This window comes from Megalops cyprinoides, chromosome 3 (genome assembly GCF_013368585.1).
Source record: "Megalops cyprinoides isolate fMegCyp1 chromosome 3, fMegCyp1.pri, whole genome shotgun sequence".
NCBI classification, from domain to species: Eukaryota; Metazoa; Chordata; class Actinopteri; order Elopiformes; family Megalopidae; genus Megalops; species Megalops cyprinoides.
In genome coordinates, this window is record NC_050585.1 from 50,606,785 (window position 1) to 50,619,858 (window position 13,074).

At 45.1% G+C, this 13,074-nt stretch overlaps 1 protein-coding gene across 3 annotated transcripts in view; it reads right to left on the bottom strand.

Moving 5' to 3' along the window:
* Positions 1-9,694, bottom strand: part of LOC118774375 (unconventional myosin-Ic-like) — a 51,430-nt gene extending 41,736 nt beyond the window's left edge. The window contains exons 1-2 of one of the 3 annotated variants that reach the window (XM_036523718.1): positions 6,615-6,630; positions 6,120-6,334 (exon numbers count right to left, since the gene is read on the bottom strand). Coding sequence is in view for 1 of the 3 variants with exons in the window: in XM_036523715.1 (XP_036379608.1) it covers positions 9,239-9,328 (90 nt within the window). In the remaining 2 variants the exon portion in view is untranslated. Of the gene's footprint in view, positions 1-6,119; positions 6,638-9,238 lie in introns of those variants that run through there. The other 2 variants (XM_036523715.1, XM_036523717.1) reach the window with 2 other exon arrangements.
* Positions 9,695-13,074: the final 3,380 nt, after the last annotated feature.

Consider the following 13,074-nt stretch of genomic DNA (forward strand, 5'->3'; position numbering starts at 1 on the left):
GGAAACCACAGCAGACACCTGGAATGGGAGTGAAAACCATGTGACAGAGTACCAAAGCACTATGGTTAAAAAAAAAAAAAGTCACTGAGTTTTGATAGTATAGAAAGAATAATACAATAAAGGCAACATCTGCCATTTGAATCAGTTACACGCACAACCCTCCTCTGCCTATATCTACAGTAGTGGTATTTATCTCCTACTTATACTCAGAAGTTGATCTATTTAGATCCTGTTTCTGTGCTTCAGTTTGTATTTGAACAACACTGGAGTATCTTTTCCAGGTTCAGGTTTCTTCAGGTTGAGAAGCAGAGGACAAATTAGAGAAACTTTCTGATTCGGACGAGCGATGCCGCAGCAACTTTCCGAAGCTGCAGTTTGTTCCCGATACGAGGCGGGACGGTGTCCAAGGGCGTGGCTGGCCTCAGCCGGGAGCCTCAATTGGGAAAAGCCGCAGCTAAATTCGGACAAACTGCACACGCCGCCAGCGAACTAACGACTTGCACCACACTGCACTGAGCACTCACATTCATGCATCTGTATGTACACACGCGCAACACGCACGCTCACATACCTACACACACCCACACACAGCAATGCTCCATGTCACCAGAACAGCTTCACATTATAAGATCTTCCAGGAGGCTCGCGGTTTACGCGGTGATCATTAACCATGTCCCGGCCACGTCAGCAACACCCCATGTTCCACTCTAATCCCCACACAAGCTTCTCTTCGCATGATCCTAAAGCCTGAGTCACTCAGGGGCTTTCCACGCCCCGTCCAAAACTGCTTCACTGCTGTCCCGGTCATGAGAGAAGATCAGTAATCCAGTCACGGGGTCAGGGGTCACTTCCCACAAACAAGTCACACATTTCACAGTCGAAACCAGTATGGAAACATGGCTGAGTGAAAAACAAATTGCTTTAGAGTGCATGACTGTGAACGTCTTCAGCTGTGTTCCTGTTTCGCGGGGCAGATAATGTACTCTCTGCAGAATGGGGGGGCGTGGTGGCAGAACGGCGGGGGGGGGGGGGGGGGGCCGTCCAGCTTCGGCCCCAGCCGTGCAAACCACAGCCCAAAGCATACTGGGGCTGCCCTTCCGTAACACATCAGTCACGTCAGGCCCGAGCACCGCGGGCACTGCCCTGGAAAAACCGAGAACAAGGCGGGCCGCAGCTGAGGGGCGTCGCCGGGTGAGAAAGTGCTGAAGCGCGCGCACGCACACACACACACACACACACACACGCACACACACACACAGCCTCGCCCCACACACACACACACAGCCTCGCCACACACACACACACACACACACACACACACACACACACACACCCTCGCCACACACACACACACACACACACACACACACACACACAGCCTCGCCACACACACACACACACACACAGCCTTGCCACAAATTAGCCTCTCGCAGACCCATCCCCTGTCAGGGAACCCGTGCTTACACCCAGCGCTTCCCAAACCTCACCCCTTCCCCTTTCTCTGTCAGACATCACCAAAGAGAATGTTAAAAACGCTGAAACTGAGCCTGCCATGACAGCACGCTCAGGAGGGGGCGGGACACCCCTCAGCGTCCCCCCCACACCCCTCAGCCCCCCCCGTGGGTAACCCTGAGGCTTTCCGCCAGCCATGACGGCCGCGGGGGGGTGGGGGGTGGGGGGGAGACAGGTGTATCCTCTCTCTAATCTCCAGAGGACCCAAACGCATGCAGAAATCGAAAACAACGAAGGCTGGCCTTCTGACAGGGGTGTTCCGCAACTCAATGAGTTTGACAGATCCCTCAGAGACTGTCACACCCCCCTCAACACAGGACCAACACGCTGCCAGAAAATGTTCAGCAGATAATTACAGCCACTCAACACTATCTTTCAGATAAGGGCTTTACAGAGCAGATCAAAGCAATGACCAAATCACTAATCCCAGAACATTAAATATATGAATAACCATATGTACAACAGTGAAAATGACAACTGTTACAGTGGAAAAAGGTATGGATATTAGTAATTATTTAATAAAAGAGTTGTTGATCATTCCAATTATAGTTATAAAACATTTCCCACACATTTCAGTGCAAGTCCTTCTCGAAGCAGATTCCCACCACACTCCTCTGATGTGCCAAAACCAACTCTCAGCAGAAACAATGCTTCAGCCATGGACTGGACAGCTTCTGATGTTGCCCAACTCAAACTCAGAACGACAGGGTAAAATGCACCACAGCGTAGCTCACTAATTAAATTATAGCTTTTACGCCTTACCAAATGTTCTAAAAACAGGATTCAGATTGGAATAGGATACTGTGGGCCGGAACGAATGCCACATTCCCTTTGCTCCAAAAGGGCGTGGCTGTAAATTAGGTGTTATTTCTGTGTGGAAATTCCTAACACCATATGAAGCATATCTTATTCCCCTCCCCCTCCGGAGACTGCAAAAACCCACAGGAATCCGAGGCCGCACTGGTTTGCCCTGACTCACTCACTGCGATAGCCGTCTGCGATGTCTACAACTCTATTCTGTATAACCTTCCTTTCCCTTTCAACAAAACAGGCCACCTGATCCAAAGAAACAGGATGAAACCTGAGAGCTACTCAGTGCGGACGGTGAAGAGTTAAAAGTTAAGGAGAGAGAGCACGGGAGGACAAGACCTCAGATTGACCTTGACGTGTCATAAGACCCATGAACATAAATGCTCCTCCTTCATTATGACATTAAAATTAGACTTATTATCTTACCACTGCTTTTGCAGATAACCACGACTTATTTGCTTCTATTAACAAGTGGTCGTGTCAAACACAGATTTACGAGATGACTGTGTTGTCTGATTCCATGTGTCTTGAATCTGTATGTAACTGGGCATAATGTGATCTGAATCAACACAGATCTACTCTTCTAACTTAATTCAAAACTCTACTTTGTGAGAGCAAACTTAATGAAATCCGAGCCATGCCACGCCTTAAGGTGGCGTTCACCAATTCACAAAAACATAACCGTTCATTGAAAATGGGAAAATAAAACAGCACACTGGACTATGTGACTTTGCAACTCCACCACATTCTCCTTCTGGCTACCTCAAATTCACAACAACTCAGAGCTTAATACAGCTCCAACTGCTTGGATCACATTATCTGAATCAATGGATACACTATATGGACAAAAGTATTTGGCCACACCTGTTAATTATTGAATTCAGGCGTTTCAATCAGACCCGTTGCCACAGGTGTATAAAATCAAGCACCCGGCCATGCAGTCTCCATTTGCAAACATTTGTGATACAAAATGGGTCGTTCTGAAGAGCTCAGTGACTTCAAGCGTGGTACTGTGATAGGATGCCACCTTTGCAATAAGACGGTTCATGAAATTTCATCCCTGCTGGATATTCCACGGTCAACTGTAAGTGATATTTTTAGAACGTGGAAGCGTTTAGGAACAACAGCAACTCGGCCACGAAGCGGAAGACCACGTAAAATCACAGAGCGGGGTCAACGACTGCTAAGGCACATGGTGCGTAAAAGTCGCCAACGCTCTCCTGATTCCATAGCTGAAGAGTTCTGAACTTCCACTGGCATTAATGTAAGCACAAAAACTGTGCGGCGGGAGCTTCATGGAATGGGTTTCCATGGCCAAGCAGCTGCATGCAAGCCTCACATCACCAAGTCCAATGCCAAGCGTCGGATGGAGTGGTGTAAAGCACACCGTCACAGGACTGTGGAGCAGTGGAAACGTGTTCTGTGGAGTGACGAATCATGCTTCTCTGTTTAGCAGTCAGATGGGCGAGTCTGGGTTTGGCGGATGCCGGGAGAACATTACCTGCCTGACTGCATTGTGCCAACTGCTATGTTTGGTGGAGGAAGGATAATGGTATGGGGCTGCTGTTCAGGGTTTGGGCTAGGCCCCTTATCTCCAGCGAAGGGCAATCTTAATGCTTCAGCATACCAAGACATTTTGGACAATGCTATGCTTCCAACTTTGTGGCAACAGTTTGGGGAAGGCCCTTTTCTATTCCAACATGACTGTGCCCCAGTGCACAAAGCAAGGACTATAAAGACATAGTTTGATGAGTTCGGTGTGGAAGAACTTGACTGGCTCGCACAGAGCCCTGACCTCAATCCCATCCAGCACCTTTGGCATGAACTGGAACAGAGATTGCGAGCCAGGCCTTCTCATCCAACATCAGTGCCTGACCTCATAAATGCTCTACAGAATGAATGGGCACAAATTCCCACAGAAACACCAAAATCTTGTGGAAAGCCTTCCAAGAAGAGTGGAAGCAGTTATAGCTGCAAAAAGGGGACCAACTCCATAATAAAGTATATGTATTTGAATACAATGTCATTACAGTCCCTGTTGGTGTAATGGTCAGGTGTCCGAATACTTTTGTCCATACAGTGTATATATCAATTGGATATAATATCTTGGACCAATGATTTCAATTTATTTATTTATTTTTTGCTTTGCAACTACTGGGTTCAGCATGCATCCAGCTTGTATAGCTTGTATAATTCCAGGCTCAGCAAACGCAAAATTGGCAAAAAGGTGCGTGTCTTTTCCAGTCTGTTACACACACACACCCTCTCAACTAACTTGCAACGGTCGAAGGGGGGTTTGGACTTTGCTCAGGTACACTGCGGTTACATCACTAATGTCAGCCCTGCTCCGGTATGACAGCTAACCTAGTAATACCCTCTCTCTCTCTGGCAGCATTACTGAGACTTTCAAAGTACTAATTAGAATTAAACCGCCAACCTCCACATGGCATTCATTAACTGGAGTGAGCTGTCTTCTGCGGTCTGTGCCAATGAAAATCTTAAATCTGCCTACGTTAATCAAGCAAGCTTTAAAATATACGATAAATGGCAGACAAAAACTAAGCGATGTCATCCACACGCAAACACCCAGAGTGCTTAAGCGTTAATGGGCAGGCATGTAAGCTGGCGTGGTCCACCATCAGGTGTATTAATTATAAAAGGGAAAGACAGTATATAGAGCATGGAGGCTAATCTTACAAAATATATTGTCAATATGCATTTTCCAGACAGACACGTCTATACCGTTCCCATAATGTAAGAGGAATAAATCCTAATCACGCCCTAGTAGGGCTGCAACTGAAAAACGAACAAAACGGGCGACACAAACGCTTTTTCGAATATTTCCCCCGTTTGACTGAAAACAACATTCACTGTTGTATTTTTGAACAATGGTGAAATTCTTAGATCGTTTTCCTTCACTGAGATCCTGGATTTTTTTTTGCAGTCTCCGCAGGCATCGCTCCAACCATATCCCCCCCCGATTCAACTATTGATTGCAGTGACTGCCCCAATGCGGCGTTCCATTCCAGTTCCTGAGTGTTGGTGGTTGCAAACGTCCTGGGTTCTTGTCCTTCCACGATCGATAATTGAGTTGCCCTGGTTTATGTGCATTTAATATGCTAAAACTGTAGCTTCTGAATGAGCGTACTGTATTTCCACCCAGGGAAAAAGTTCACACCTTCTGTAACAAACGGAACGGTCCACGCCGCACACAGCAAAGGAATGAGGACTTGGATGTCTGAACTGTATTTTACCTACCCCACTAGATATACTAGTACGCTTACACAATTGATAACAGTAAATACACTCCCAAAATATGTATAGCCCTTTCAAGTAACTACAGCACGTGTCGAGAAGCAACACCATGAAGTTGTCTCATATTTTATGAACTGTAGGGTGTAGCTGCAGTCAGGTAAGATCAAGTCATAAAGGGCACGGATTCAGGTTGTTTCACACAATTTCATCTAAGTAATGGCAGACGAATACATTTGAAAATGTTAACAAGAAGGCCACGAATAACAGTAGCCTAGCCGAACATTAATAGTGCCTGTCCCTTTATTAGTCCCATGCAGCCGGCACTCCTATATTTCGACGGTATGAGATCTTCAATGGAAGTGCTGGCACTCCTGTCGGAACATTGTACATTGGTACCTTTGGACCTAAACGGAATGCCGATCTTTAACTTTGACTTGTACAGACACGTTTACACTTTTCGACAATTAAACGCGAGATCAGCCGCATCGGGGCTTGGCAAATTACAAGAAAGTGGAAAAAGGTGCACTCGAAACATTTCCTACCTGTTCGTTATCACTATACGCCGAGGTCAACACCACCAACGTACTTTGCCCAGAAAGTCTATTTTCCACTCAGACACTACAGTGCAGTCATTCGGAAGTCGTTCTGAAATGCCGGAGACCCAGATTGAATCCTTTCGGTGAGTCCTTTCAGCGGCTCTCCTTAACCGCCGCTGGATGTTTCTCGGTAGTTAGGTTTCTTAATCCAGAGAGCCGTCCTGTTTGCCAGAGTAGCGCTTATTTAGTGTTAGTCAGGCCCTTCTTGTCACACACATGCCGGTATGCTTGTTTAATTAAGACAGTTAGCCATAATTATTTATTTCTCAGCGAATTTGTTGAACACTGGACCCTTTCAAAAAACCCAAACCAGCTACCAACAGAAGCCAACTTCTGTATGAAAGGAGATTGGGTAGGCTAGGAAAGAAATGTATTGTAACCTATAAAATAATAATTTAGACTCTCATCTACCAGACGATGCAAGGTACATAGCCTACATACAAGTAACACAGAGCCACATTGAGTCATGGAAGAAAATGTTTGCAAGACTGTCTCCCCCTCCCTCCTCCTTCAAACACGACGACTTTACTACCAGGAAGTTCTCTGGCCAATCCCAGTCGCGCTAGGGTGATATCATCAGCCTTACAGTATAGTATCGCTTCAAATAAGAGCGCAAAATGAGAAAAATTAAAGAAAGATAGCGTGTATTAAGCGATAACTGCGACTCTGTTTATTTGTAAACTGCATTTACATGAATTCAATTTTCAGTACTAATATATGACTTAACATTGAATGTGTTAGTTGTGAATGGGCCGACTAAATAGCCTATGCAGTTACACATTGTTTAAAGTGGGTTATTATACTGGTTCACTCATTTTTAAAATAAGTTTATATTAACTGATATCAAATATCAGTTATCAAATATTAGAATAATAAAATATGACCGAAGTTTAAAAATGAATGTGCAAATCAATACTATTAAACCATGGGATTCCGTATTTTAATGACCTATCCAGCAACATCTTCCTTTTCTCAGTCTGTATACAGATACCGCCTGGTGGAAGACAGTTTGCTGCCGCACGGAAAGCCTGGCGAAAACGCCGTTTGATGCAGCCTTTCCACAAAGTGCTTGAGCTGCGAAATGTGTCCACATGGTCCGAAAGATCTGGAACATGGTTTTTATCACCCTCTGCTGGTCTGAACTCTCGCACAGACGCTATCTCTCTGAGAGCTGCTGTTAGAGCGTCAGTGAAGGGTGTGGCCAATCCGCCGATTTAAAACGCGTCTTAAAGGCAAGGAAAGTTTGGGAGGGGTGACTTGAACAGAACTGGAGAAGAATCACACTAGCGACTTCAGCAATATTAACGTCTCTAGCAGTTTCTCGATAACGTCGTTATCGAATTTAATGTGTAATTTGTGTTTCCGTCAACATTTACCATTTCGGGTAACAGTTTGCCTGAGAAAGTTTCTCAGGAGACATCCCAGAATGTCAACACTGTTCCAAGTGATTCTTCTGTATTACGGATTTTAGTATTCCGTGGCCAGCGTGTTAAACAACGAAACAATGATACGTCTATCCGGCCACAGCGCCGGGGAAGTAGCTATTAGTCGCCCTGCACCCGTCCCATATTTCTGCAGTGACTCCGTCTGTGCGGACCGCACCCCTCTCTCGGCTTCCCTTCCTCTCAAAAGTACGCTCACACACATACACAGAAGGTGATGTGAACTGGACGGAATGCTGGAAAAACCATGTTCCGGAATTCCCATGTTGTCAACCCCCGGTCACATTCCATTCCTGAACCTTAATCAACAGTTTATACATTAAACAGACTCGCATACTTCCTCACTCCCAGCTCCAACTAATTAAAAAAAAAAAAAAAACTAAAAACATGGCAAGCCTAATCACGACTCCTCCTCATTCCATCTTTATCTTGTATCCTAGGTGGAGTAACGGCACTGCAATTCCATAGTTTTATACTATTAACACATCTGGTGTCATGAAAGCACATCTAGTATGGTGAAAAGGACTGTTGTTAAAGCAAACTAACACCAGAGTAAATGTGAGAGAAAAATTACAATGGTGTCACCCATCTAAACCATTTACCATTTACCAATTTAACTACAACATTAACAAAAGTAACAATAAACCATTAATAATAAGTAAACTACACACTGTGGTTTTGTTTGCTATGTGCAAGGGCATACAGGAATCATAGCCAATCACTGAATTCTTCAGACTGTGTTATTAAATTGCAGTGGACAGCCCTCACATATTAAGTCTCTCACACACTCCTGAGGTAGGTATTTGGCAAATAAACAGTTATTTCCAGCTATGGGATAGGTACCTTCAGCTACCTATCCCATATGAGCTTCCACTATTCCCAATAATGAATACTTTGGACAACAATATCTACATGTAAAAATAATTTGATAACAATTTGTAATTTCTATACACAAAGTGTATTTCTTTTGTGTAATAAATATACATTCAGAATATGACATAATGCAGTATTAGACAGATACACAAAGAGAAATCTGAGCTCTGAACTGCTGTGTCCTTTCAAGGCTCTCTGTTACACCTCTGTCAGTGTCAGTCAAAAAAAGGTTGTGATGTTTTGAGTATTTGTTCCATGAGCGCACACTCGAGGATAATTTCCAACCCCTCTCCGTGCCCTCACAGCTCGGTGTTTATCGATCTGTCCATCTTTCAGCAGGGCACACATCTGTTAGCCTGCTTGCCTGCCCTCCTTCCTGAGAGAGCTGTGGATACACTGGAACTCCGGTCACAGAACACGACCACACGGTCTGAGTCTGACAGATTCCTTTTTTTTTTCCGCATGCAGTTGTGACTTTTATGTTTCAGTCGTTCTCTGCCACTGAAGTCAGTTAGACGTGGGCAGGTCTAATGCCGGTGAAAACAGCACCAATTCTACACCAGTTTTGCTGCTTCTTGCATGGTAGGGTAAAAAATGTACACAGTCCTTTTTCTGGTTCTGTAGTTTGCTTGGCCATACACTATTCATAAATGCCACAACCCTCTCAGTACAAAGTGTAAAGCAGTAGGCAACGTCCCCAGCTCTCTTTAGAAATAGTTGCGCGTGTAAAGATATGAGTGCAGTGCTGACCTGGCTGAAGCCGTGACAGTGGCTGTCCCCATTCCTCCCTGGGGACAGGACGATCTCCCCCGAAGGAACCAGCTGGACTTTCAGCTCCATCGTGGTGTCCGTCCGTCAGTGTGTCTGCCTGGCAGCCGCGGTGCAGCCTCCCGCATGGGTGCCAAGGTCCTCTGTGCGTGGGGGGGTGTGCTGGGCACAGCCAGCGAGGGATAGAGAGAGAGGGGTGGGGGGAAGGAGAGAGGGAGAGAGAGGGAGGGAGCGCTGGGATCTGAGAACACAGGACTGTCAGCCCATAGTGAGACCCGCAAATGGAAGTCTGTCTTTCACCTATATGTTTCCAGGTGACGAAATCCCGACGAACACACGGAGGGTTGGAGACGGAGAGTTACCTGTTGCTGAGAGCAGAGCAAAGGTGCATTTCGCACCGTGGCGGCGGATAACGTGTTTCTCCTCCGCCACACAGTCTCAGACAGTCCTGCCACAGTGTGCCTGGTGTTCCCACCCTCTGGGTTTGCCCCCCCCCCTGCTTCGGGGCTGCTGTCAGGGCTTCCTCTGTGACCCAGTATCCTGTCTTGAGCTCTGCTGTGGTAAACATCGGAGGAACCCACTGCCACTTCCCCGGGATACACAGCGGCATCGCACACACGCCCACCAACCACATATAAAGTTTCTTTTTTGCCTTTTGGTGGGTGTTTGTTTTTCTCTCTGTTTTCCTTTTTTCGAAAAACACGGGGCCGAGGAAGACAGATGGACAAACAGTAATGACTAATTGTGCAAACAAAAGTGAACAGAGGGAAAAGATGAGGCATTGTTCTTCTCGCGGTCCGAGGGAGCACATACACGTACCCACACTCTGACACCGAGCGCCTTGTGACCTCAGCGTTCTTGTTTGTGTTTTAGTGATAGGATTCCTCCATTCATCTCATCAGTAAGTCATTCTTTTCCAGAGAGACTTCCTCTTGTCTTATCAGCTCCGTAGCAGCCGTCTATAACAGAAAACATCTCACGTGTTATATCAATGACATTATGAGGTATTTCAAGTGGGGCATGTTTGCGGAATTATGAGTAAGCGTGGTGAGCTGTAGTTTCTGTGTTGGTAGCGCTGGTGGGGAGGGAGTTTATCTGTCTGTGGTCGTGTGCGAGAAAATATTATTCATCAGCAGCAGCTGGGCATGTGTCAGATAGTAACGTTTTGATCGCGGCTGCCTGGCACGTGCGCATGAATGGCGGCGGGGCTGTGAGAAAGAGGGAGAAATGTATACTCATTGCGGTCGAGCAGCCGAACGTGTGAATGGCGGCTGGTGAGTGAGAGGTGACTGGGCCAGGCGGTGAGCGTGGCCTGTGGTGTAGGAATTCGCTTCCTGATTCACACATTTCTGTTCCTTATGCCGCAGTGCTGCAAGGCCAGGTAGCTCTCTGCATTTTCTACGCAGGAGCGTCACAGTTGGAGTGCAGACCGGTATGCAATCTCCAGTCCACTTTCAGTTGTTTCCTCATGTATGCACAGTACCAGTCAAAAGTTTTGACACACCTGCTTTTTCTTTATTTTCACTATTTTCCACATTTGAGAATAATAGTAAAGACATTTTGATGGATTATGTGATTAAGGCATTTTGTTCTATTGTTATGGAAGTAGCTCTGGATAAGAGAGTCTGCTAAACGCATGTAATTTAACGTAATGACATAAAAACTATGAAATAACACAAACGGAATTACACAGTGACCAGAAAAAGTGTTAAAGAAATCAAAACTATTTTAAATTTAAGATTCTTCAAAGCAGCCAAAAAATACTTTTTTTAAAATTAATTTCTTTTTGGAAAGAAATTCATGCATAGGCTTCAACTTCACTACACTGTTTATAAACAAATTTCAAGCATTTCAGCATAACTCTTTAAATAAAAATGTCTTTGAATGCATGTTTCCCATTATCTTAATCAGGCGTGTCCAGACTTTTGACTGGTACTGTATAGCTGTGGCTGTTTGGTACAATTTCTCTACAGTGTGCAGTATATTATTATACATAATGTACAGGTGCACTTCAGTATTAAGCTTGCAAGTATTTGACATGCACGCGCTCATGTGTCTGTCTGCTTGAGCAGCTGCAGCTAACAATGCATGTGTGTATGCGTGACGGGTGCACTGTTAGTGGGCATCTGTGACGATGTGCGAGGAGGTGGAAAGAGGGGATGGGACACTGGCACACATCCTTTGACCTCTTGACCTCTGATGTTTCTTCTCAACAGGAAACAGTGGCATTGCTGTACATGGGCACCGAGGACGAAAAATAAAATCAAGATTTAGGAATTTGGGGAAAAATACAGAGGCTGGGAGCATGTGTTCAGCGGTCGCAATAGGGAGCAGGGCACACGTCAGTCGTAAAACACTCACTGGTCTGGGAGTGTTGTTAGCCTGGTCTGACGCTGTTGCTCAGTCAACTTGAATGGTTACACTTCTGTTCTTTAGTGCTGGAAGTCGCTCTAAATAAGAGCATCTGCTAAATGAATGTAATGCAATGTAATGTAATAAAAACAAGGTAAAACGTTCCTGCAATAAAATGTCTCAAAAAGGTACAATATCGCTAATAAGGACCTGGTACGTTTAGTTTTATAAGAACTGTAATGAAGTATATTATGAGCTCTACTGAAGGAAACAAAAATAAAAAGAAACCTGTAAATAAATCATGTTGCATAAACAGTATAAACAGAAGCTGACAGGACAAAAGGCTTATCAGGAGGGAGAATCATACACAAACTGTTTCAACACTTCCTCCTCTTCTAAGCAGCAAGTAGCCCATCCTCTAGCCCCGTGTTTCCCAACCCTGCTCCTGGAGGCACACTGTCCTGCATATCTTCTATGTATCCTTCCTGCTTGACTAAATCAGGTGTGCTCAGCTAATCAAAAGTGCCACTGATGAGTTCAGTCAGGTAGGTAGAGCAGGGATAGATAGAAGATATGCAGGACGGTGTGCCTTCAGGAGCAGGGTTGGGAAACGCTGCTCTAGCCTGCTGCCATTACTCCAGAAGCACACATCTGATCTGCTTCATTTACACCCTATGTTTGCTAAATCATGCCTGGTATAACATTGCATTACTGGCATTTAGCAGATGCTCTTATCCAGAGCAACTTACATCTGTTACAGTTTTTTTTTTTACAATGTTATCCATTTATACAGCTGGATATGTACTGAGGCAATTGTAGGTTAAGTACCTTTCTCAAGGGTACAGCGACTGTGCCCTAGTGGGGAATTAAACCGGCATCCTTTCGGTTACGAGTCCTTCTCCTTAGCCATTATGCTACACTGCCAAAGATGTGTGCCATTGAAGCCAGTCTCTGATAAATAGGAGCTCAGTCAGATGGAACCATGGGGTCTACATGGGGTCCAGCTGAGGACAGACTTTGACCACTGCACTGTTACAAACTGCCCCCTAATAGCCCAAAGCAGTGCTGACCTCAGATCAGTGATCTGCAGGGTGATCAGATCAGCGGCCGGTCACTATTTCATGGCAGGTCTTGATCACGGATCAGCAGAGAAGACTTTAGTGCCTTCATTTTATGGAGTATGTTGCCCTCTTATGGTAATAAAGAGCAACAAACCAACCATCCTATATTATAGCCTTTATATTTTATATTATATTATATATTATATTCCATAACCATTTAAGTCACGATGGTAAGGCACTGGGAACAGTGGACAGTGAGACCTTATTTTCCTCTCATTTCATTAAATGCCAAATATCACTACTTTGCTTATGTTTCTCCTATACAATTAATTATGGGTTTGTGCTATTTAGGAACACAAAGTCCCAACACAAGAACTTGCCTCCATCAAACAGCATAAAAACAGA